The sequence below is a fragment of the Hyaena hyaena genome, unplaced genomic scaffold (assembly GCF_003009895.1).
Source record: "Hyaena hyaena isolate Hyena2069 unplaced genomic scaffold, ASM300989v1 scaffold_3, whole genome shotgun sequence".
NCBI classification, from domain to species: domain Eukaryota; kingdom Metazoa; phylum Chordata; class Mammalia; order Carnivora; family Hyaenidae; genus Hyaena; species Hyaena hyaena.
In genome coordinates this window covers 1,441,084-1,467,425 of record NW_024080635.1, presented here as the reverse complement: position 1 = coordinate 1,467,425, position 26,342 = coordinate 1,441,084, and the positions used below count along the sequence as shown (strand labels likewise).

Here is a 26,342-nt window from a genome sequence, read left to right as displayed (position 1 = left end):
CTTGCAGTTGCAAGAGATGAAATTCTTCTGGGGCTCTCCTATACATGCCTTGAGCTGAAAATTTAAAGCTCTGGAGTCCTGTTTTTGTTTTTTCCTTTACTTCTTTAGCATAGCCATCACCATCTAGGCCCTCAATTCTTACATGATGGTCTGTAGTGGCAGCCATTTGGTCTGCCTAAGTCTTCCGAAAGACATTCCATTTCAAGTGAAACACGGATACAAGTAATCTTCATCTACTATTTTCCAATGGCAAGTTTATCCTCATTTCCTTCAAATCCAACATAATCATAACTAATCTAAGAGCGCCATCTTTGAGGGCTTACTGCTATCTATAACCACTTTCGGAACCAGATAGGGTTATCAGAGTTTAGTAGTTGCAAGAAACAAAACCCTTCCACCTCAGTAGAAAAGGATTCGAAACAAGTACATTTGGTGCTTGCAAGAATTGGAAAGCCTGAGCCGTGGGCTCTAGACTGGATCTCCAGGTCCACCCTGGTAGCGTTCCCTCTGCCACCATCAAGATGAGGAATCATCAGGCCACCACAGGCTGACTACGAGAACATACATCACAGTTGTTTACGGATCAGGAAGCCCTTCAACACTCACAAAACTAAGGATGGGTATTGGATACTGTTGAACAGAAACTCAAGGTCTCTATATCCTTGCAGCAGCAACAAAGTAGCTGAAGATGGCCCCACAATCACTTCCTCCTTCCACATCTTGTTTGCACATTTAATTGGCACAATTTAAATTATATTCAGAACCTTGGTTTAAGGAAGTTTAAAACACGCAGCTTTTAGCTTTCCTGCCTCTAGAGTACAGGTATATTAGAAAGGGTGAGAATGAATGAGTACCCATTTACCGTATCCACGCGTTTCTTTCCATTAGCCCATTCAAGTGGGACTGGTGACCAGGTACACTCTCCCAGTTTTGGCCCCTTTGAAAGTGGACTGCAAGCCTCCCATCTGTCTAGCTTTGAAGCTCGCTAACCTCTCTTCCTGGACTCAGAGACACTTAAGATTTCCTGGTCTTCAGAGTTGTTTTGTTAATCTATACAATCTCATCCCCAGCTACCTCTTCAACCTCCTTGGTCCACATAGTTCCAGCCAAATAGGTCTCTAAGTTGTGTGTGTGTGTGTGTGTGTGTGTGTGTGTGTGTGTGAGTGAGAGAGAGAGAGAGAGAGAGAGAGAGAGAGAGAAACAAGCTAAGGATGCTCCACCAAAGGGCTTTTGTACTTTATTCCTAATAAAGTCTGTGTCTGTGTTCTTCCCCTAGATATCCACTTGGGTCTTTCTCACACCCCCTAGGATTCTGGTACCTTTATCAAAGACGCCTACACTGCCCATCTGAAGTAGCACCATCTACCACTCTGTCTTTACTCCCCCTACTTTGTTTTCTCCAGTGCGCTTATCCTCATCCAGATTACCTATCTGATCGTCTTTCCCCACTAGAGCGGAAGTTCCGCGGGGACGATTTTGTTTCCTTCATTGCTGCTTTCTACACTTGAAGTGTAGCAGCATTTCAAAACGAATGAATGCGTGTGCACAGAGGAAGTTAAACGGTCCCCATTTAAAGGGAGAACTAACTTTTCCAATGCTTTACTCCTGGTCTCCTCCAGGTGGTGCTGAAGGGCCTTTTCATCCGCTAATATCTAGGATCTACAACAGCGGTGTTGTAAAGGATTAGAATAAGCTTAGTGTTTCATAGCCTCTGGTCTAGAGTTCTGGGCTTTTCTTAGATGACCCCCATAATCTCCCATAACTTATTTCTTCTTATTCCTGCAGGAGGAAAACACATGAGTCTTTACCAAAAGCATTCCAGTACACCATCTCACTTAATCTTTACAACCCCATAATTAAGGATTATTTTCCCCATTTTGGCTAACTGAAAGCAGACTCAGAGGCAACTGCCCAAGTCTCACAGCAGGAAGAAGCAGAGCTTAGAGAAGAACACGGGTCTTGCTGCCAGTTCTTGCCTCTGCAAAAGACTTCTTTCAGTTTATCAAAGTTAACTGTTGTCCTGGTAAGGCTTCAAGGGAATTGCCATCTTGAGCTGATGGTTTGCAATTTCGCAGATCTGCAGGCTGTTTGCCCCCTTTCCCAACAGGTCCCTTTTTTCACATGAGGACACCCTCTAGGGCATTTCTTCCAGAGACCCAAAGTCCACTAAGAGCATTTCCTGTCTCAGGTGCAGGGAAATGTGCTCAGTCTGGCTGCAGTGCCAAAGAGATACGAGTCTTCCAAGTGGTCTGTTGTCCAGACTCATCCTCCTCATTGCGGTAAAGCACAGGCCAGGAAGATAAGGAGCAGGTGCATCTGTGAAAGGAAACAGAAAACCATCTGGTCCTTAGGGAAAGGATGTTTTCAATTCTTCCTCTGAGCCCAGGGCTAAGGTGGGGAAATTAAGGGCACAAGAGAGAAACGGACTCACAGTCACAAAGTAAGTTACTGCCAGATTTAGAATCTTACATCAGGTTTCATGAATCTTTCAGTTTTTCTGCTACACTATGTATGAGCTCTCATTTCTAAGGCCAAAACCCAAAGTAGTACTAATAGCTCAATTCTGACAAATTTTTAAGAGCAGATAAAATCAAACGTTGAGATTTTGATGGCATGTCTCATCTCTTTTCATTACGAGTTTTAGTCACAGTCCTTAGTCCCTCTTCCTTAAACTACACTGGCAAAACTAAGAAAGCTTTTCAGAACAGGGAATGCACGCCTGGGAATGTTAACAAACACGCGGGTTATTGCTTGGTAATTATGCAAAACCAGTCCCTTTCCTCCTCCAGTAAGAATACTCTGTCCCCGACTCGTAACCCCTCACCGTTCACTGGGACTCGCTGAAGAGTCACTGGAACAGCTGCCCCTTCCCCTCCTCTGAAGCACATTTCCACTGGTGACTATAATGCAGAAAAGCAGAAGTAAGGCTTGAACAGAAAAACTGCAGAGCTGCCTCTAGAGGGCAAACAAGATTCATTTTAATCTACAGCTTCTCCATACGGCTGACTCAGCTAATTCTTCAGTCTGACTACATAGTCCAAAACAAGCCAAGCTTTGCTTCCTGTCAGGCTAGGAGTCGGTGGTTTATAGAGGACTCCATTGCAGTCTAACGAGAATACAATCTTTCTTCCCTGGGATTAGGAAAACTCCTATCTAGAGACTGTTAAAGACGTTAAGTGGTCTATTCGATCAAACACTTGGCTCTGTAGGACTACCCAAGCCAAGGAAAATGAGAGGAGCTGAATTACGACAGAAATCTTTATTAAAATGTGTTTCTTTCAGTAATATGTTAGCATACGTACAATATACACACATACATCTGTACACTCTTTGACACACCTCATGGATTGCCACTTTCAGTTTAACCAATAAATTAAAACTAAAACAAGGAGGGAAGGGGTTGGGGGTAGGACTAAGGGCAAAAATTTCCATGTTTTATCTGGTAAGAAATTGCAAATTTCTCAGAATTTCCCTGGGGAAAACCTGTGACCAGAGAATCTTTGAAATGAAATACATAAATTCCCGCCCACCCCTCCACAAAAAAAATTCCAAAAGATGCAGTTACAAGTGTGCTTCTCAGAACAGGATCATTCATTCCACTTCATACTCTGTCTTCTGCACCTTCTGGCTTCAAGACAGTCTTCCCCTCGGCTGGGGCAGAAAGGTTCATATGGGCACTTGGGCTCGGTGCACCTTGGGCTCTGGGAGTGGAGGGGCAGGCTGCTGTATGGGAGCGAGGGGAGCCACACTCATCTGAGGTGATGTCCGGCACATCGTCCGACTGCGTGTCAGAGCTCTCCAGGTCACTGCGGATGCTCTCGGGCTGGGCCAGGCTGATGTCCCAAGGTTTGCTGGCCAGACAGTCTTTCTGTTCACAGCTTTGGTGTTTGCAGGAGGGGTCCTCTTCAGTGCTGACGCTGCCGCCGCCGCCGCCACTCCCTTCTTCTTCATTCTCTGCCATCTGAGCATGAACGTGGAGCGAGTCCTCCGTGCTGCTTCCACTCACCAGCTGATAGTGGCTTGGTTTGGCTTCAATGTCCACCTGGATTTCCATATTGTTGCATTCTCTGTGGAGACAAAATCCACGTTGCTGAGTCATGCATGGGTCATGCTACACCTGTTGGTACAAGCAGTTTGTGGGTTCAGGATTAGGAAGTCCAAAGCATAGTAGTCAGTAGACAAAAGCTCACTTTTTTTTTTCTTCTTTTTTTTTTTGAAATCCAGATATTTTATTTATTTTTTTTTACAAATAGTTTATTGTCAAATTAGTTTCCACATAACACTCAGTGCTCATCCCCGCAAGTGTCCTCCTCCATGCCCATCACCCCCCTCCCCCCCACATCCATCAGTCCTCAGTTTTTGTCAGCATTCAAGAGTCTCTCATGGTTTGCCTCTCTCCCTTTCCCCCACCATTTCCGCCCTTCTTCTCCCCCTTGTTCCTCCGTCAGGTTCCTCCTAATCCTCCTATACATGCAAACATAGGATATTTGTCCTTCTCTGCCTGACTTATTTCGCTCAGCATGACACCCTCAAGGTCCATCCATGTTGCTACACATGGCCAGATTTCATTGTTTCTCATTGCCATGTAGTATTCCATGGTATAGATAAACCACATCTTCTTGATCCATTCATCTGTTGATGGACACTTAGGCTAAAAGCTCACTTTTAGTAAAATAAAAACTTAACTCTCAAGTTAGATGGAGAAGAACTAGATCTCTTTTGATGATTAAAAACACATACACACCTCCGCCAATTTCATTATACAACTAAAAAAGAGCTTTCAAAATTCAACTAAGGGTCGGACCCTCACACTATCTTACTCAAAACATGAAAGTGAAAGAAGATTCATAGTGTTTTGCTATGGTGTCACAATTGGAAGGAACCAGAACCTCTCCAGCAGGGGGTGCTGCAATCACACCATATCATTTACACTAGTTCCTCAAAAATAGAGAGAAATAGGCAACAGGAGTCACATCAAGCAAAGAGCACATGAGAACAGAAACCACAGACCCACAGACATCAGTGAACAGCAATCTAGCGCCTTAAGTTTCATATGAATAATTATACAATAGCCAAAATGACCCAAAAGGGGTGGGGGGGAAGAAAAGGGGGAAAGAAAGAAATCCCTAAAAATCAAGTGCTAACAAGAAGAATCAATCAAGAGATCCCAAAGACTCCTAAACCAAGAACCTGCCTGAACTCCTAGGGCGCACACTATACATCCCATCAATAGCACACGGGGCCCTAACACGAGGCGTTGAGCTTCTGAAGGCCTAGCACCCGACCACAAACTGCAACCTGTCCTGGGCATCTCTGACTGTTCACATACCTGTCCTGTGGGTTGTAGGAACTGATTATGGAACCGGCCATAGCACGAGTGCTTGCGTTGTCACTAATTGCACCAAGACTGGCTGTGTCTTTGGGGAAAATTTCCTTTTGGACATCGGCTTGAACTTCTAACCTGTGTAAAGAGGGGACGTTCATGTTAATATGAGACCTGGGTATTCCAAGACAGTCTGCTTCCTGGCACACATCTCTTCTATTTTTCCCTTGCAAACTGAGTTGATCCGATCTTCTCCAATTGTCAAATAGCTCAAATAGATGCCCACATATTTTCTCTCTTGAATATCTACTGAAATCGTCCCCTCCTTTCTATCCCCATTGCTATTCCTTAACTGAAGGTGCTCAACATCTCCTCCTTGGAAAACTGCAGTTGGATTCTCTCTCCAGCAGCCCTAAGTCCAAGTCCAACACCTTCCAGATCAGTGCCAATGTGAACAAAGACCCGATCACTCAGAAGTCCTCTCTTGGTTCTCTACTGCCAATAGGCATGTAAGGTCTTCCTGGTCTGCCTCCAAGCTCTCTCTCCAGTTCCGTCTCTCACCATAGGTCCTAAATCATAATCACTCTGAATCTTTCTTTCCTTACACACCTATATACGTTGTATACTCCATGACTTGGCACATACTATTCCCTCACTCTGGAAGTTTCCTTCCTTTATGTGACAAACTCATATTCAGTCCTTAATAACAAAGGAGGTATCATCTCCCTTCACTCTCCCAGCAAACCAGTCATTTCCTGTTAAATGCTCCCACAGCACCTAGCTACTTATTAAATCAATCTGTGCATCTCTCCTCCAATCATCTGTGAGCTCCAAAAAAAGGAGAGACCACTTCTCATTTACATTACATCTTGTACATAGGAACTCAAACTTAGCCATCAAATTAGCTCCAGGCTATGAGATTAAAAGACACAGAGGATCCGATCTCCCATAAGAGCAGCAAACTTTCCCAATGGTGTCTCAAAGTTGAGAACCCATAACTATTTCCCTTCTTGGCTTTAACACCAGTTTGCTGTACACCTAAGTATTTCCTCTTAATAGGTTTCACAGTCAAACCCATCTGACTCATTCACTTCCTATAAAAGGCTTTCACAGAACTGGAACAGCTAGACTGGCTAAGCAGCAGTTTCAGCAAGTCTGTCTCCAATGAGGTCTGTCTGCTTATTTACAAGGGTGAAGGTTTTAAGAAAGCCCAGCAGTGAATTCTCTGGCATGTGGGGGCGGGATCCCCTAACAAGAGACGACCAGAGTCATGAGACACAGACAGGTCAGCAGCAGCCTTCAGCTGCACATTCGAGCAACCTCCATCCTGCTGCCTATGCCTTTGCTCTGTGGCTCCAGCCTCGGATACCCTTCAAGCATGTGCCACAGCCCAGGAAAATGAAGCAGTGCGATGTAAAGTGTGTCGAATCACAGACCTAGGTTCTATTTTTAGCTCTTCCACAGATTCTAAGAACCGGAAGAGACTTTCCACAAGCACCATCCACTTAGGTGCTTCCCAGATAGCAGCTTGTACAGTGACTGTGCTGGAATCACCTAGGGAGCCTTTGCAAAACATAGATCCCCAGGTTCTACGCCAGGAGATTCAATTTATTCATGTTGGGATAGGGCCCCGAAATCTATTTTTAAGAGGCTCCCAGGTGACTGACAGGCACTCAGGTGTGGGATCCAGTCCATCTGTCATCTGTTGCTTGACTCTTTAGCCAAAAGGCCTAATAGCCAAATGGCCATTTGGTCTTACTTTAAACAGTTCCAGGGATAGGCAGCTCAGTATTTTCAAGGTAATCCAATCCAAGCCTTCTTTGGATTTCTATATAGATTTTTCCTATATTCTCTAAACAAAATTAGTTTCCCTCTAGCTTCTGCTAAGTTGCCTTAATCTACCTCTTGGCATGAGCCAGAATCCTTTTTTCCAATTCAAGGCCCTTCAGATATCTGAAGGCGACCATTTCTCCTACCTCCTCACCTTGTTCTGTCCCACCCACAGGCCTCTCTTCTCCAGTGCACTCAACTAACTGCTTCTCATATAACATCTATAATGTTTCTCAGAATATGTTCTGGCTTATCTAACTGGTAAAATGACTGAACAGGTCAAAACATTTTTACTCATAAAGCTTTACATATTCTCAACACATGTTCATAGAATTGATTTTCCTTATCTATCAAATGGGAATAAGAATAAGAATGTAATAAGGATCACAGCACCAATAAGCCAACAACAGACAGCATGAACGTCGTTCAACTGAAAGTCAGTGACAACCCTAATGAGGAGTGCAGTCTAGGGATTTCCACAAAAATGTGTGCTTTCCCTTCCAGAAGCAGGCAGCCTAATGTAGCAGAGCGAAGACCTGAAGTCAGGATTACTCTTTAGGTGGAGCCACTATGGTGCAGTGGAAAGAACACCAAACTCTGTAAGTCACTTAGCACTTCTGAGCCTGTTTTCTCACTGCAAAGTAAAAAAAGAAAACAACCCCTCCCACACACACTGATGATTACATCAAAATGAGATGATACATGAGATGTGCCTAGCACAGAGAAATGACTCAATACAGGTATTTTACTTCTTATAATTCCAACTGGTTCTGTCAGCAATTATCTATTTGCTCACCTGCTATATTTTCCCTTGCCACTGGAAAGAATGCCACCGCTCAGCGTGCCCCCTGAGAGGGCTGCAAAGCTGGCTGTTTCGCTGTATGGACCCTGCATAACACTGAGTCCATCTGTAGGGCTTCCGCTGGTGCTCAACACACTAGTCAGACCTTCAATGCTGCTTTCCCCAATGCTGGGGTTCTTAAGGGCTCTCCAGGCATCTGCCACTGGGGAAGGAACCAAACATCTCAATTTAAGATAACACAGCATCAAAACAGAGTCTGTTATTTTCCTGTAATGACTCTTCAGAGTAATAGAGTCTATTCCTGTAGAAGAATACCCATATATCCACCTAATGAACATCTACTCCATGTAGCCACTACACGTCAAGTGCTTGAACATATATTAATAGTTAATCTTCCCAATAACTAGGCAATAAGAGGCCCAGTTTCAGATGAGGCTTAGAACTAAATGACTTGTCCCAGTCATGGCTGGTCGCACAAAACTACACTTTGAATTCTAAGTCCACTATTCTGTCCATTATACCATAGATGCCGTCTAATCAAATATGCAGATTTCAAAATATGTTCAGGTCACATGTTGATTCTAGTAGGAAGCTTAAAAAACTTGTGGGATTCTCTGTGCCTTAGCTTAGTTAATATGGTAAAGTGAATGGGCGCCAGGGTGGCTCAGTCAGTTAAGTGTCCGACTCCAGCTCAGGTCATGATCTCATGGTTCGTGGGTTCGAGCCCTGCGTCGGGCTCTGTGCTGACAGCTAGCTCAGAGCCTGGAGCCTGTTTCAGATTCTGTGTCTCCCTCTCTCTCTGATCCTCCCCTGCTCACTCTCTCTCTCTCTTAGAAATAAATAAAACATTAAAAAATGTTTAAAAATATGGTAAAGTGAAAACATCAAAGTAGAAGTTGGGGGATGGGGTGGGCGGGGAAGAAGTCGAAAGACTTGCTCTAGTCCCAGCTCTGTAGAAGCTCTTAAACCCATTTAACAGATGTCGAGACAAAAGTTTAAAGAGTTCCCATTAAATGGGGATGATAATAGCACCTGCTTTTCCTATTCAGAGAGCTGCTATAAAAACCAGGTGAGATAATAACTGTGTAAAGTCCTCTGAAAATTATAAAGTACTGTGCAGATATAAGACTTTATTATAATCACTACTATTACCAGCATACTTGGAGTTACTTGGAATCCTACTAGTTTGTACCTGTCACACAGAGCCAAGTACCAGAGGAATTAACCTAATAACTCTGGAACAAAGAAATGAAAAGCTAAAAATACTTTACCCCCTACAAAGCTCATTATCCAAAGTAATCCAATGACAATCTCTCTGTAAAATGTACTGAATTCTGATTTTTATCTTCTGTCCCATAAATTCAAAGGGAAATTAAAATTCTCCTTTTACCTGTGATTGGACCATCGTCTTCATCAAACTCAATTTTCACCCCCTTTCCATTGGCTGTGCTAACTCCACAGCCACCTCCACGACAGAGAGAAATGGGCACAACCCCATAGACATAAGCCAGCATAATGGGGACACCAATACCTGGGGGAGGAGGAAACAAGTCAGCAGGCCGTCAGGTTTCAGCCGCCCTAATTCTCCTTCCTGGCCCGAGCACAGACAAACCACTTTATAAAGGCCAAAGAAAGACAGAAGATGGTTATCCTAAAGAGGTAGCTGGGTCTAAAAGATGATGACTGGACTTGGAATTAGGTCTGGATTAGAATTCTGGCTCCAATTTACTAGCTGTATAACCTTGGACATAGCTTCCTGGGGTTGTCAATGACCGTAAGAAAAGTATGTACAGCGCCCAGCACAGTGAGTACAGTACATGTTGCTTTCATTTTCCCTCTTCCATCACTGCTGACATGCTAGTCCAAGAAACAATCAATAATCAAACATAAAATAAGTGGGGGTTGAGGATCCCCACCCCCACAGAGTGTTAATTCCAAAATCTTACTGCTGTGTGAGGCAGAATGGCTTAGATAAGAGCACAGGCTCTGAGGTCGGACTGCCTTGATTCATGTCCCAGCTAAGTGACCTTGGCAAATTACTGCACCTTTCTATTACAAGTGTGCTGCTGTGAGGATCAAATGAATTTATACATGCAAATCACTTGGAACTGCTCCTGGCACATGGAGAGCCGTAATAAATGTCGGTTATATATTTTTATTCTAAAACAAACCCTCATGCCTCCTAAAATACTGTGAGGCATTAAGCAAATCAAAATAAAAGTAATTTTATTTTGCGGGTTCCCTGGCAGAGAGGAAAGGTGTAAAACTAGGCCTTAAAGTAAGGTTGTTTAGGGGCACCTGGGTGGCTTAGTCGGTTGAGCGTCCGACTTTCGCTTAGGTCATGATCTCGCGGTTCGTGGGTTCGAGCCCCGCGTCGGGCTCTGTGCTGACTGCCAGCTCAGAGCCTGGAGCCTGTTTCAGTCTGTGACTCCCTCTCTCTCTGACCCTCCCCTGCTCACGCTGTCTCTCTCTCTCTCCTAGAAATAAATAAAACATTAAAAAATAAAATAAAGTAAGATTGTTTAATTCAACCTTTCCCATGTGCCAGATGGGAGTTCTAAGCATGAACTCCCATGAAAGATTAAAGATTAAGAATGAAAGATTCCAAAGTCTGACAATTTAGTGCAGCTGATAATAATAATAGTGGTTAATAGAGGTAACGCTCAGGTTGGGTTTGGCATAAAATGTAGGAGCCTCCAAGGTGAAGCATCAGGCCAGCGGGCTAAACTGCTATAGTTGGAAAGCTAGAGGTGGGGAGGGGGGTGGTGGAAGAAAAGAGAGCGGGGGAAGGAGAAGAATCGTGGTCTTGGCTAACTTACCCACACTAACTGCAGCAATGACTGGGGATGCAATGACTGACAAAGTCACTCCTCCTGTGATAGCCAAATTCCTCTTGTGTTTGGAGGTTTTCCTTCCCTCATATCTGCTGTGAATCTAAGAATAAGAAATAAAATTCAGGTCAGCAGGTTAGGATATCAATCTTTTTGCCAGGGTGAAAGAAGACCAAGTGAATATTCTAACTATATTAAAATATATCCCCCACCCACCAAGAGGCCATCTTTCTCAAATTTTAAACTAATTCAGACCAGGGTGACATAAACTAACACAGAAAAAGTTAATCCAAGAAGAGACAAAATAACTCAGGAGAGTGAGGCAAAGTATTTCACCTTTAAGTCACCGAGATGAACCAGGCCCAGGATGCTAATAAGAACTTCCAGATCTCTTGGGGTTTATGAAAATCCATTTAAGAAATTAAGGTTATTTTTATCCAAGAACCAGCTGGTTTTCAGGAAGCTCTAAAATATAAGCTCCTCCCTATTTCCTTCAAATCTTTACCAACAAACCTGGGTATGGAACATACACAGAACTCCGTGTGTCTTACCTTCCTGCCAACATAAACAGGAATGCCGATGACCATGGCAGGAATGGCAATGCCAGCAATGAGGGATATCCCCACTGGAGCACCAATCAGTGTGCCCAGCTGCCAAAGAATTTTCTTCTTACGGCTCCACGGCTTCTTGCCCCAGAATGTGCAGCCAGAGGGGCTGCAGAGAAAACATGCTAAAGTTAATGGTAATATTACAAATGCAGCTATTGTTACCAGAGGGCTTAATAAGAGCAAGAGCCTTCTTTTTCAACAGGAATGATTAACAGTTACAAGAGGTTACAGGAAATGAATATACTATATGAGGGGGAGTAAAAGACAAGGTCAGATTCCTAGAGCTCTGGGCTCTTTACTTTTTGTAAAGGTATCCTTCCAGACTTGAAACCTCTTTTCCTTTCTTTTCTGTTGAACTCTGTCCTCCCTAACCTGCCAACACTGATCCAGCTTCCTTGACTGATATACTACTTCGGATCCTGCACAACCTACACACTGGACACTGTATCCGAAAGCACTGTGCCCTGCTAATAAACACTGATTTGCATAGTTGTCGTGGCATCTGCCCTACCCATATCCAATAGATAATGTAAACCACGTTCCTGGGAAAAAAATAAGACTTTGTTCACACCCTGTATGTCAGTTTCATATTCTGAGCTTGGGTACTTTTACATTCAATTCTTATTTGTTCAACCATTTTTGCTCACTCCCTTTGTCTCATCTCGACTAGATACGATAAGCAATTCCGAAAGTAGGGATCATGTCTTACACACTCGTGTCCCTGGTAATCGGTACAGTGTAAGTACTCAATGTTTGTCATATTGGAGATGAAAATGGTTCATGCACACCACAATGAATATTAAGTTGGTAAATATTAACTCCTTCAGGATAATATTTTTTTTTGTTTTTTTTTTTTTTTATTTCTAGGAGAGAGAGAGAGACAGCGTGAGCAGGGGAGGGTCAGAGAGAGAGGGAGTCACAGACTCCGAAATAGGCTCCAGGCTCTGAGCTGGCAGTCAGCACAGAGCCCGATGCGGGGCTCGAACCCACGAATCGCGAGATCATGACCTAAGCGAAAGTCGGACGCCTAACTGACTAAGCCACCGAGGCGCCCCTTCAGGATAATATTTTAATATTCACTCTGAATCTTTTAGAAAATCATTACGTGTAAGAATCTGTAAAAAGGTAACTTTGACCTTAATAAATTTATGCTGTTCAGCAAAATTAGACTTGTATATGAAGCAAAAGTAGTGACTTTGATAAAGAAACATTTAAGGAATGCCAATACAGAAGAATGAGGCAGAAAAAGCTGGGGAAGGCATCATAGACGAAATGGCATTTAAGTGACCCCTGAAGGATGAATAAAAACTGAACAGGTTGAGATAAAAAGAGGTTGCTAAGAGGGTGATGTGATCAGAAAGCATTCTGAGCAAAGCAAAGAACATAAACAATTATGAAAGAATACCAGCAAGTAAGACAGCACAGAGAAGACACAGGGAATAGCAAGCCCAGGTCACTTGTAATATAGCGTGTATAAAAGCAACATGGAAAAAGCCAGAAAAGTAGATGAGGGCCAAACAGTGGAAAGACTTAAAAGCCATTCTAGGGAAATTGAACTCTATTTGGAAGGTAACGAAGACAGTCCCTGGAAGTTGCTGAACTCGAAAAAAACATGGTCACAGGAGTGCTTCAGAAGATCTTTTTATAGCCTCCTTATTCTATATTGAGAGGAAAGACAACTATGTCTCTTTGGCCTCCTTTCCCCTAAATCAGTAACAGAATAAGATTATGAAATAATGGACACATTTGCCATCTCACCTGAGGTAATGCAAGTCTGAGATCTCTTTCATACAAAGCCAACAGAATTCACAGCCACACACCGCACAGGTCATATGATTACAGCTCCCATCATTCATCTTGATAATGTAAGCACTGCATCGTGGGCATGGCTTGATGTCATCTGATGGGGGGGGGAGGGAGGAAGAAGATTGGGTAGAAAAATACCTCCAGTTAAACCTAGTTTGATTTATTATTCCTAGGAATATATATATAAAAAGTGAGGAGGCAGTCAAAAATTCTTGACTAAGAATTCCAAATTGTGCAACCCACTTCACTGGAAGGTTGGCTATGTCTAGACCTAAGGAATTTTCATAAAATGGATCCTGTCTCATACTGAGCTGCCTAGCCCTCAAACTGGCATCTTACACAGCACTTAAGCCGCACTCTGAGCAAGAATACTTCCCTAGAGAGGAAGATCGTTCCAAGAAAAATGGAATGCCATCAGCCAATAGGCAGGCAGAATTCAAAGCAGAGTCCTGCAGGAGAAACAGTCTGCAAAAAAAACTTTAGCTCAGGAAACTCATTTCTCAGTCTCAGTAAGTATCACTGTGATTTGCTGTTAACGCAACCCACAGACCCTTCCCATGATACTTTCAAACTCGAAACCTAAAAATAAGTGGGTATGCTATGTAGCATACACCTAGTAATTTTCACAGCAAGCTAGGAACTATCCTATTAAAATGACAATTTAGGAGATTATGCTGTGCCAGGAAAAAGTAATGGTAAAATCTTTCCTACCAGCCTCTCCCAAATGACATCAGTGAAATAAAATACATTTATAAAAGGCAATAAACCCACTGACATTTTTAAGTAGGTTTACTCTGACTTGCCAAGGTTCCTCCTTTTAAGGTTAATCATTAATCCATACTAATATCATTTCCTATTCGTAACTCTGTACCCTACTTCCAAAAGTGGTGATACATTTAAAGCTGGCAGGAAAATAATAGAGGTTTAATACTAATTAAATGTGTTTCTGCTCACAGTGAAGGTTTCGAAAAAGTCCCTAGCAAAAGGACCTAATTACTTTCCAATACAAGACATATTACTAAGAAGGCTGAATCTAGAGAATTCAATTTTGTTGCATTCCAAGTTTACCAATTTATAGGTTGGAGAGAATCTACATATCAAATAACAATACTGAAGGTATAACCAAATATTTTCTGTTCTCTGATCCTAGGAAATACTTGGTTGTACAGTAAGATAATCTCTCCCAGCTTTAGGCTCACATTATGAAATATCAAATAAAGAGAAAAATGAGAAAATGCCAATGTATACCTGGTCCAGATTCTTGCCCGTAACTGAGACCTGATGTGTGCTTGGTCCGTACCCGCAAAGTCTGTGCCCTCTGCTGCCGGGCCATATCGCATGTCTGATTTGGATGCCATATTTGCTTGCAGTGGTAGCAAAACTCCGTTTGGCAGCCTTCCCTCTCACAGGTCAGCTTTGGGCAGCTGGCACAGCCATAGGCAATAACAGCATAACTGGATGAGGACACAGGAAGAGATATATCAGTAAGGTAAGAAAGATCAGAACAAGACAGACATTATTCATCAGTGTTGCGGGGGGGGGGGGGGACACTGATACTCCTCACCACTACACATGACACAGAGAGAAAAGAGTACACACATAACACATAACACACACACACACACGGCTGCCGATCAAACTGTAAAATATATTCTGTGTAAGAAAGTAAATTTCTTCTTGAGATTCTAAAAAAACACAAATCACTTATTTGCTGAAAAAAAGAAGGAAAAATACCACAATTAGACTGAATTCTAGCACATCTTCAGTCACAGTTCAAGCTGCTTTGGAAGCAGTTTCCCACAGCAAGTTTCATAAATAACAGGGTACAAAACTATATCCTTTTGATGGCTTACTGTATTTAGAGAGATTAGAATTTGTTTACATTAAAGGACAGAACATTTGTAAAACAAGGCATAGCAAAAACTAAAGAAAACTTTTTCATTCTTAAGTTCCACAGTGAAGCTGGCCTGACCACACACAGCCTGAGACAAGGGCCATAGATAGATTCATGACCAGCTTCTCCTATTGAAAGCTCATTTTATCTTTCAAACTTTTTTTTTTTTAAACTCAAATCTATACCTTGAAACATCTACTTCCTTGACAGTCTCCAGAGTCCAAGAATATCATTCCTCTACCTTAGTAATTAATACAGAATAAGGTTATAATCTCCCTCCCTTTCCTTCTCTCTTCTGACACATAGGTCTTAGTAAAGATAGGCAATTCAGAATCTATCTGCACCAACATCAACTGTTTCTTGTAATTCACATTTATTTTCCAGGAATTCTCTCTCTCAAACAATCCAAAATATTTATAACTATTAGCCCGAAACTAAATGTTCAGATTACCCTAACAAGTGAAGGCTTGTTTAAAGTAAAAAAAAATTTTTAAGTAATTTAAAGAAACAAAGAAGGGGAAATGGCAGTTGTGAAAGTTCAAACAATTTTTAAGCAGGTCAATGACTGCAGGCTTAGGTGTTGCCATCGGGCTTTGCTGTCCTCTATTCCACTTTCTCCTCCAATTGCCAAAGACCTCAAACAACTTTTACAGAAGGCTAATAAGGTTTTCTTGGATTTCTTCTACTGTTTGTAAATTTGAATGGACATTAGATGTTCATAAAAGCAACCCAAGTTCTCAGGTTTATTTGAGAATGACACTGAAAGTATCGATGACATATCATCCGTTATATAATACAGTCTGTATTAAATCTCTTCTCAGAAACAGCAAAGTGGGAATAGGTCAATGCATGAATGCAAATGATTCATATCCTGTAGGAGTTCTGAGCAAATTTACCCCACCTAGCTGCAAAATAACTGTTATAGATAAACAATGTTTCTCCTGAAGAAAGTGACTTCCTTACTATTCTGTTTTAGGAAAGGTACTGGATGGCCTCTGAAAAGTAGTCAACTTCTGATGATACAAATTACACAGTCAGGAAGCCCTGATCATTTCCTGATCCATTCCTACCTCTCACATGGTGGGAGTAAATATTTACTAACATTCTTTTCTTTTCTTTTTTTAAAGAACATTTGACAAGATTGATAATGTCAATCTTGGGTGTGGAATTTGGTTCCAAGGAAGTAAAATCACCCCAAATACTCACACGAACGCACAGCAATCTATTACCATGACACAGAATCACTCAGGGCACGAGACTTGGCATTCCTGTTTTTGGGCGCCTGGTCTGGGCTCCTTGCCTCTGACTCATACTGCATGACACTGAGCTAATTTAAATCTCCAAGCCTTAACCTCTACCCCAAAAATGGAGGTATAGGTGCCTGCCACCTTTAAGTGGAACTACATATATTCTAAAACTGTATTGGAGATCATCCCCTGAAAGGTATGGTATAAAAATAGAGCACATTTTATCCTATCCTTCACATAATCTACTTCTCCTGCCTAGAAACGTTCTTTCCTTTCTTCTTCTTGCCCTGGCAAGTACTTTATCCATTTAAGAACCAGCTCAGGGGCGCCTGGGTGGCTCAGTCGGTTAGGTGTCCGACTTCAGCTCAGGTTATGATTACAGTTTGTGGGTTTGAGCCCCACATCGGGTCCTGTGCTGATGGCTAGCTCAGAGCCTGAAGTCTGCTTCGGATTCTGTATCTCCCTCTCTCTCTGACCCTCCCCTGCTCACGCTGTCTCTCTTTCTCTTTCAGAAATCAATAAAACATTAAAAAAAAAAAAAGAACCAGCTCCAATTTCATCTCCCCGATAAAACCCACTTAATCTCTCCAGGCGGCTGGTTGCCTACTTTATGCCTATGTACAATTACTTCATATTGCTTTTCACATTATGTTATAATTATTTGTTTATACATGTGCTTCCCCAACCAGACTATACTCAAGGAAAAGTATCATCCACTTTTTAACCTTTAGGGTCTAGCATACTGATTCATGCTTAAAATGTTTAATGTTCAATGAATGATAGAGACCCTTTCCTGCTTAGTTTCTTTACTTTCCCCAGGCCATCCTAATTCCTCTCTTGGACCATTACTCTGTCCTAAAGCAATCTATAAACTTTATCCATGCATCTATTGGTTTACTATATGCCAGGTACTATCACTTTAGGACTATCACTTAGTCCTAAAACTCTGTCGAAGCCCATTTTAGGAGTAAACTCCTAAATTCTGGAGGGTAATCTTTTTTCCCCAGGTGTTGAAAAATACGTCATCCTTGAGACCAAATCCACCTTGACGATCTTGTTCCTTCTCTTCCATGTCCCACACTGAAGCCTCTCTCCCAGCCTGCTCTTAGCTTAACCAAGCTAATTAGAAGCTAAATGGGGGTAGAGAGGGAGAAGCAGCAGCTAAATAGAAGGTGTTGGAAATTACATGCTGCTAAGAAAACAGATGTATCCTTCTCTCTCCTCTTAATTTCATACTAATTTTGTTCATTTCCTAAGTCTTCAGAAATACAATGTGTGACAAGCTGGACCACAGCATTACCTAACTTCAGCCCAGGAGGGAAAAAAAAAAATCCCACTATTACTAGATTATGCTCCAACAGACCCCAGTAGTTAAAGAAACGCGTTCCTATATTATGTCTGCACTTTCTAGCTCCAGGCCACTAGACCTGAGCATGTGCAAGAGTAGCAGACAGGCGACAAGTTGTACTCTATCTTTCCCCCTCCCTTTTTTTCTCCCCTTGTTTAAACTCATGTCACCTCTAGGCCAGACAACTGCAAAAGAGTCTACTATCTAGTCTCCTTATTCCCCACTCCAATCCAAATTCCAATTCCAGAAAGTTATCTATCATGATGTTACTCTTTTACTTAAAAATTCTTCAACAAAAAAAGTCTTTCTTTCTTTCTTTTTTAAATATTAAATTATTTTTGAGAGAGAGCGTGAGCGGGGAAGAGGTAGAGAGGGAGACACAGAATCCAAAGCAGGCTCACAGGCTCTGAGCCGTCAGCACAGAGCCCAACTCGGGGCTCAAACTCACAAACTGCAAGATCATGACCTGAGCCAAAAGTCAGATGCTTAAGCAACGGAGCCACTCAGGTGCCCCCTGAGTCTTTCAAACCTAAACTTTGCCTGGTTTAGATAGGGCTATCAACTTGAATCCAGTCTACGTTTTCAGACTGACCTCTAGTTACTTTCCAGATCATGCTTTCCATGTTGTGCATCCAGAGGCTTACCAAACTAGCCTCCAGACTTAGTATTGCATTTTCATACCTCTATGTATTTGCTCATAACTCTCTGATTTAAGATGCTTTTTTTCCTACTTGCATCTTTGTTCACCCTGTATGAATTTCTACTCATACTCTTCAAGGCCCAGATCAACTATTAGCTGCTCTGCGAAGTCTTTTTTTTAATAACAATTTTTTAATGTTTATTTATTTTTGAGAGAGAGTGAGCACGCAGGGGAGGGGTAGAGAGAGCCCCTGATGTGGGGCTCGAACCCATGAACTGTTAAGATCACAACCTGAGCTGAAGTCAGATGCTTAACTGAGTGAGCCACCCAGGCGCCCCTTTCTTGATACCCTCACACAGAAATCTTTCATCTATCCTCTAAGAACATTTGTATTTTCTTTGGTATGTATTACACTGCGTTTTCTTTCTTCTTCCTTCTCTTTCTTTTTCTTTCCTTCCTTCCTTCCTTCCTTTCTCTTCCTATCTATCTATCTACCTACCTACCTACCTATCTCCCTCCCTCCCTCCTTTATCATTTCTAACAGGCCAAACTCCCTGTCAAGAGGATCATGTCTAAGTCCTTTTTGTCATACCCAATACTTACCTAAGGTTCAGCACTTTATAATTCTCCAAAGTGTCTACTGCGTGATCATCTGTCCTCTTCTTACTACCCCCTCATTATTGGCTTCTTTTCCAAAAACTGTGCTATTCATGATCTTTATCACTATCTAAATCCAACTATCCCATTCTTCTAGGATCTAATTGAAAAATTTTGTTCATAGAGTTGTGGAAAAAGTTGGAATACAGATATCCTAGTCCAGAGGAGCTCTCAATCTATTCAGAGTAGAAGGTTCATTGTTAAATAAGGACACTAAGAGAAGAGAGAGTAACTATTAAAGGAGTTTGGAAAACTGCAAATAGTTAGGGAAAGTCTGAGTTAAGGATGCCATTGAAAAAACAAAAACATGGGGAAATTACACCAGACTGAAGGTTCACATTGTTTATTACCATTAGCAAAATTCACAGTGTATATTAGCATGTTTAAAAAGCTCAGAAATGAATTTGTTTTGCTCAAGCCAATACTTCCCAAGCTTATTTGATCAAAAAAATTTTCCTTTCCAGTAATACATATAATATACATTACTGTTATATATACATATAATACTGTTATATACATATAATAAAAAAATACTGTTGTACATGAAAAATAGAAAGTAAGATGAAAAGATGGTAGGAGACTATAATGGGGCTTACATTATAAGGGTAAATCATATAAATGATCAGTTCTTAAAGACATACGAAGTCATCTTATATGTCAGGTGAACAGGTTTATTTTAAATTTTTTAAGTTTACTTATTTAGAGAGAGACAGAGATAGTGTGAGTGGGGGAAGGGCAGAGAGGGAGGGAGACAGAGAATCCTAAGCAGACTGCTGCCAACACAGAGCCCTATGTGGGGCTCAAACCCACGAAACCTTGAGATCATGACTTGAGTTGAAACCAAGAATCAGAGGCTTAACCAACTGAGCCACCCAGGTGCCCCAGGTATGAAGAATTTTAAGCAGTGGAGGGATATAAGATGTTCTACTTTATAATGAGTACTTTGGCAAATGTGGGAAAGATACATGGAGCTGGAGGATGATGCGGGTGGACAAGAGAGGGGTGGGGAATAAGCAGACTGAAGAGTTGTGAAATAGAAGGCACAGAGATAAGAGAAGACATCCAGATCAACTTTACCTCAATTTTTTAAATGTCATACCAGAGAGAAAGGAGACAGAGAGAGACCAAAAGAGAGAGATAAAAGATTTCCACGAAGGCTTCAGAGAGGAAAAAAAATCCTCCCTCATTGACTGAAAATTTTGTCTTGCTCAGGAAGCTCGTTCTTCCCTCATCAATGTTCTAGAGATGAACAGAAGGTTCCTGTTTATGGGATGGTCCAGTCCAGTTCTCCAGGAAGACCAATAGCTGAAACTACCTGTTGGGGTCAGGAAGGAGGGGAGACTGAGAGAGAACCAGCAATGAGAGGCTGGAGTGGTGGACGTGCACAAAGAATTTAGGTCAAGACAGCCTTATCTCCTATTCATCTGTATGCAAGATCTGCCACTGTACACCAGGAAATTTTCTGTTGCCTCCTTTGCTCACCCTCACTCTTCCAGAGATTCTGAAAGGGTTTAAAGACTGGCAACACAGCACTTGAGAGGAAAACATTATATATTTACATGATGTGGGGTTTCTGAGACGACTTCATGCTTAAGCAGAGACTCTAAGGGGTTATAATCAACTGCACCATTTATTAGCACTGAGACATTGAAGCCCACGCTTAAACTTCTCTGGACTGGTTTCTCCTCTGTAAAATAAGTTTACCATAAAGAACTATAAAAATGTCAGTTTTTTGTATTTTGAGTTAATTTTATCTCATTAGAAAGTATGTTTTAAATACTACTGGTAATACTGTACTTAATATTAAATAATAAGGTAAATGTTTCCCCACTGAAATTTGTTCTCTTATTTATGAATAAAATAAAATCATATTCAAGTATGAGAAAAGAAAAATTCATGACTCTTTGCTCTACAAATATCTCGTAAACAAATTATTTTTAAAGGTTTATTTATGTAAGTAATCTTTATACCCGTCATGGGGCTCGACCCCCAAGATCAAGAGTCACACACTCTTCAGACTGAGTCAGCCAGGCATCCTATAAACAAATAATCTTTTAATACAGTGGTCTCATTATCATAATCACAGTGAAACTAATGATCAGAACTCTGTAAGATCACTTACATGCCTCTTTCAAACACACACATATACACACACAGAGCAAAGGGAGGACTTGATCAATCTGGCTGCAAGAACTTGATCTGTGAGTAAAGATGGTCAGGTACAAGAAGAGAACTGAGGATTATGCTTCTCTTTAACTGCTCGAACAGGATTTTTACCAGACACAGAAGAATAGAACAGTTTGATTAAAACAAAACAAAAGAAGCTATTTTTCTCCTGGCATTAAAAAGCAGTAGCAGGGCACCTGGGTGGCTCAGTCAGTTAAGTGGCTGACTCTTGATTTCGGCTCAGGTCATGATCTCACCATTTGTTGAGTTCAGGCCCCACACTGGGCTCTGCGCTCACTGCACAAAGACTGCTTTGGATCTTCTATCTCCTTCTTTCTGCCCCTTTCCCACTGATGCTCTCTCTCTCAAAAATAAATAAACATTAAAAAAATTTTAATATAATAAAAAGAAGTGGCAAAACCACTGGCCACATCCCCAGGGAACTCAGACACCTGTTCAGGAAGTGACAGAATTTTAAAGTTACTCTCTATTTATCTAACACCTCCAACTGCAGACCTCATAACACTTAGCAAATATTAATTAATAAGCCTCTCAAGTCAGGAAAAGATTAGGCCTATTTCAGATAAGAAAAAGTAGATAAGAGGCTGTGCACAAGAAGAATCAGTAAAGAAACTAGGCTCTACAGCATCCTTTGGCTCTTTCAATGTTGTCCTTAGGCTACATTTGACAAAATGATCCAAATGGTAGCATCCCCAATAATGTCAACAATCTCATGCTTTTCAAAAAGAAAAAGCTGAGAGGAAAGAATATTGGCCTTGGTTGGAGTTAAGACAAGTGTTTCAAGCCTGATTCCACCACCCACTAGTTATAGGACTCTGAACAAGTCACTCAATTTATTTAAATTTCAGTTTTCTCATCTATAAAACTAGATCAAATCTATCTGACAATGTTGTAAGGATCAAATTCTATTATGTATGCCTGGCACATGGGCATTCAGCTGCCAGCCTGCTTGCTTTCTCCCAACTTTACTTTCTTTAAACCCACAGATAACTCACATAAAAATAGCTATATAATTTTTTATAATTCTTTTAACTAATTAAAAAAAACTCTGGATGATACTAACCTAATACATGGCCTAAATAACAAGTGGCCTTAATTCTTTAATAGCTTTCAGTAATGGTTTCCAGTTGTCACTATCAAAATCGTAAGTTAATTCCTGTCTATTTTTACTGTTGTGAGCAAAGGCAGCAATTGATTTCATAGAAAAAAGGGGGTTTTTCCGGAAAGATAATCAGTGATGCCACATTTCTCAGTTAAAATTCAAGAAAAGAGGTCTCATAAAAGTAGTTTAATACACTATTCCAAAATTAACTATGCAATGTTCTCTTAAGCAATGTTCTTCTAGTTCAGAAAATAGATCACTAGTATCTATAAAACCAGCGCATCATAAGTCTATTAACCTCTAAAGGCCATTAAGATCACCAGACCACCAGAAATAAGAGCCTGCAAGGTTCTTTCCGGCACTTATTAATTGAAAGTGAAAGCGATCTACCACAGACACACAGCGTACCTCTGACTACAACCCTTCAAAGTAATTTAGAAACCCCATCTCCATGAGGTTAAATAACACACCCATCTCTAAACAAGTCTGGCAGAATAGAAAGACAGAAGTGAACTCTTCTTACTCTTCTAGAAAGGAAGACAGCTTCTGAAGGAGACAAATAGCAGCATCATGGAAATCTTAAAACAGCCTTGACACACAAGCTATAATTAAAAGCTCTTCTTAACTCCTTTGAAGCAAAGGGCCAAGCAGCTTTTTACTAGCATTACATTCACCCACTGCAAAGAGTCCCTAGCATTTTTCTGTCCCCAAAACATAACACACACGAATAAAATGATCTGCCCAAGGTCACAGAGTTGGTAAATGGCACAGTCTGACTCCCAACCACGTAGATAAGCTCCGCTGCATGCAACCGTTCATGGTTTGTACCGACAGTGGCACACAGATTTGTTTTTTAAGTGGGGGGGGGAGGGTGGAGCCCACTGAATACATAGTAAAATCTGGTGGAATTCTGTCTCTGAACATACTGCATATTTTCTCACTGACCTTAAAAATTCAGGATATATGGTGCGTTTAAAAGACTGTCCACAAGAACTCACGATCAGAGGCGCTGGGTCACACATTTTCTCCTCCCGTATCAACCTCTGGGCATCCTTCTCAGTGCCCTGTTGCTTCTCTGGACAAAGAAAGGGTCGTCCACCCCTCATCCTGCCCAAGGCAGCAGTGTAAGACCACAGAGGGCCTCCCAACAGCTTAATACAGAAGGCACACAATGCCCGGGGTGCCCCAGAGCTGCCAGTGAGCTGTCCTTTCCCCCTTAGTGCCATTTCCATCATCTCCATTCCAACTTTCAGCAGCGGTGGGCAGGAAGAACACACCTCCTGCAATGCTGCGAAGTCTGCCCCTGGCCAAAGAGACACACCCCTCCGAATGCTGTGAGCCCCTCCGAATGATACGCTCATTCCGTCCTTTGCCAATTATCCCTTCCCAGCCCTCACTGAGACCTGCCTCTACACCCCGAGACAGAGGGGCGTTCACCCGACCAAAAAGCCTCTCCCGGCCTCCTGACTTGATGGACAGCTCCGTTCCCCTCACCGACGGCTCAGCCCCCACCGTGAGCCCTCGGGAAGGGCGGGTGATGGGTGCCTCCCCGCACCGGTCTGGGCTTGCGGACGGTGGCCGGTTACCAACCCGCCGCAGTTGCCGTCTTCTCCTTCCTCCCGCTGCTCACCCCTCACCTCTCCCTCGGAGCTGGGGGTCCGGTTCCCGGGCCCGGAGCCCCTCCGCCGCAGCCCCTGCCCGGGCGGCCACGCCCCCGCGCTCACCCGCAGTCCGGGGCCGGGCACCAGCGGCAGTCGGGGTCCGAGGCCAGGTAGCGGCGCAGCATGAACTCCTCGTACTTGTGCATGAGCGGCGGGTCTGCGAGCAGCAGGCGGATGTCGTGCGGGTTGAGTCGCTCGCTGCACTCGGGGCAGCTGATGGGCACCCGGCTCTCGCTGATCTCCAGGCGCAGGTAGTGGCGGAGGCAGTCCCGGCACGAGCGGTGCGGACAGCTGAGGAGGCGCGGGGCCCGCTCGGGCGGCAGCCGCACCAGGCAGAGAGGGCACTCCACCTCCTCCGGGCCAGGGCCGCCGCCCTCCGCCGCCTCCTCATCGTCGAACCCGGGCCCGGCGGCCGCCGCCTCCTCTGCCTCCGCCTCGGCGTCCGGCTCGGCGGGCAGCGCCTCGGGCGGCGGGGCCTGGGCCGCGGCCGGAACCGGGACCGGGGCAGGCGGCGGCGGCGGCGCGGCCGGGGGCGGCGGCTCGGCCTGCGGCTTGGCCCGGGCGCGGCGGCCTCGGGCCGAGGCGGAGAAGACACTGTGGAAGGTGAGGCGCCGGCGCCGGCCGCCGCTGCGGCACTTGGGGTCGGGCGCGGCCGCGTGTAGAGATGTGGAGCGCGGCGACTCGGAGTCCTTCTCGGAGCCCATGACCCCCAGAGGCCGTGGAGCGAGGGGCGCCCAGCGCCACCACAGCTCCCGCCTCAGCGCCCCCTCAACCCGCGCGGCGACCGCCGCCACCCCAGCCGCCCTCCCCGAGATAGAAGCCCGGCGGCCGCGTCGAAGTGGTTATAAAGCCTCCGCCCCGCGCGCCGCTGCCCACTGCGCAGGCGCTTCGCTGAGACACCTCACATCCCGCACCGCCCCCCCGGAGGGGGGCGCTGGGCGGGGCCGAGTGGGGTGGGGCCGGGCGTGCTGGGGCGGAGCTCCGCCTCCTCCCGGTCATGGGGCTCGGGGCAGCCATCTTGAGGAGGCACTAATCCAACTGGTTTTATTGGACCTTTCCCCAATTCCATGCCCTATACCGCCTTCATCCTCGAGGTGGAGTTTTTGGTGTGCCTTTCCTCGCGGATAGGCCGACTGCCAGTTCCAGCAAATGATACTTAGGTTACTTCATCTGTGAAACTCAGACAGGGATAGGTCCGGTGGTGATTCCCAACTGGTCCACCTTGCAACACTTGTTTTGTTAAGTTAACAGCATTAATTAATAAAGAATATGGCCATTCATCAAGCATCTACAAAGTGGAGGCATTACTAGATAAGACAGACAGGGTCTTCTATCCCCTAGGGATTTTCAGAATAGAGCCCGAATTCCTTAATCCAGCATTCAGTGCTCTCTGTGAGCTAATAAACTGTATTCCTAGGCCCTAGGCCCACCTCCCATCCTATCCTCCTGGTAGCTTGGTTACTTACAATTTATAGAAGGAGGCCCAGCATTTCTTTCCCCCTGGATGTGTCTTTTGTCTGCCATGCACAGGCTTCCTGGAGAGACTCCAGCATGCAGCTACAACAGCATGGGGAATGACCAGTTAGGGTTAGGTTAGTTGCAAATAACAAAAGAAAAAACAATGACTTACAATAGAAATTTATTTCTTTCTTCATAGGAAAAGAAGTCCAAAGGTAGGCAGTTCAGAGCTGCTCTGCTACACTCAGCACTTGGTTTCCAATCTTAAGTTTACTTCATTGTGTTACACCTTGGAAATATGCGGGAGAAAGGGTGGGAAAATGCACCCTTTTCATTTTAAGAGATTGCGCAGGAAGTCTCACACATTTTTGCTGATATCTCAGTGGCCAAAATATATGCCCATGGTTGCGCTGAGAAATGTAGTCTTTTAACTAGGCACAGTGTGCCCAGCTAAAATAGGGGCTCTGTGATTAATAGAGAATGGCAGGGTGAATACTGGAAGGTACCAGCTGCCATTCTCATGGGTGGCGTTTAAAACCATGAGAAAGGTCCCCAAGAATAAACCCTGAGAAACTTCAAAGTTTTGAGGCTAAAACAGTGGAAGAGGAGCCAACAAAGGAAAGTGAGAAGCAGGGGCTGTGAGAAGAGAAAAACCAGGCAAGTGTGATGTCATAGACACCAAGATAAAATGTTTTGGTGGGGGGGGGTAGTTAATTGTGACAAATGCTGCTGAGAAGTCAGGAAAGAAGAGAGAAGTGACCAATACTGTAAGCAGGGGGAATGTTTCCCCTCAGGTAAGGAGGTTTGCTACTGGATGGCTAAAACAACGATTAATTTCTTTATATTGGTCAGAATAGGCTAGGCTCTGCTATGGTAACAAACAACCCAAAAAGCTCAATGGTTTAACCCAAAAAAGGTCTATTTTTCTCACTCATGCAAAGCCTGATA

The 26,342-nt window shown here is 43.4% G+C and overlaps 1 protein-coding gene across 4 annotated transcripts; it reads right to left on the bottom strand.

Moving 5' to 3' along the window:
* Positions 1-1,841: 1,841 nt before the first annotated feature.
* RNF19B (ring finger protein 19B) lies at positions 1,842-24,756 on the bottom strand. 4 transcript variants are annotated; one of them, XM_039231704.1, is made up of 10 exons: positions 24,000-24,754; positions 14,449-14,654; positions 13,153-13,294; positions 11,338-11,500; positions 10,775-10,889; positions 9,346-9,486; positions 7,950-8,157; positions 5,330-5,461; positions 3,566-4,067; positions 1,842-2,316 (listed from the first exon to the last, which is right to left on the bottom strand). In XM_039231704.1, exons 1-9 carry the CDS (start codon positions 24,638-24,640, stop codon positions 3,602-3,604), a joined length of 2,214 nt encoding a protein of 737 aa, XP_039087635.1. In that variant the 5' UTR covers positions 24,641-24,754; the 3' UTR covers positions 1,842-2,316; positions 3,566-3,601. The 4 variants fall into 4 exon arrangements, with proteins under 4 accessions (XP_039087635.1, XP_039087631.1, XP_039087636.1 ...); XM_039231700.1 differs by lacking the exon at positions 1,842-2,316 and having other exon boundaries at positions 3,241-4,067; XM_039231710.1 differs by lacking the exon at positions 1,842-2,316 and having other exon boundaries at positions 3,974-4,117; positions 24,000-24,756.
* Between the last annotated feature and the right edge of the window lie 1,586 nt (positions 24,757-26,342).

What these genes read in the sequence shown, in the direction of transcription:
- RNF19B (XM_039231704.1), bottom strand. Translation starts at nt 24,640, where the DNA reads ATGGGCTCCGAGAAGGACTCCGAGTCGCCGCGCTCCACATCTCTACAC. An exon ending in CATTGCTGCAGTTAGTGTGG is followed by an intron (nt 9,487 to 10,774) that starts GTAAGTTAGCCA and finishes CTCCTCCCCCAG; the next exon opens with GTATTGGTGTCCCCATTATG. An exon ending in TCCTACAACCCACAGGACAG is followed by an intron (nt 4,068 to 5,329) that starts GTATGTGAACAG and finishes TTGTCTCCACAG; the next exon opens with AGAATGCAACAATATGGAAA.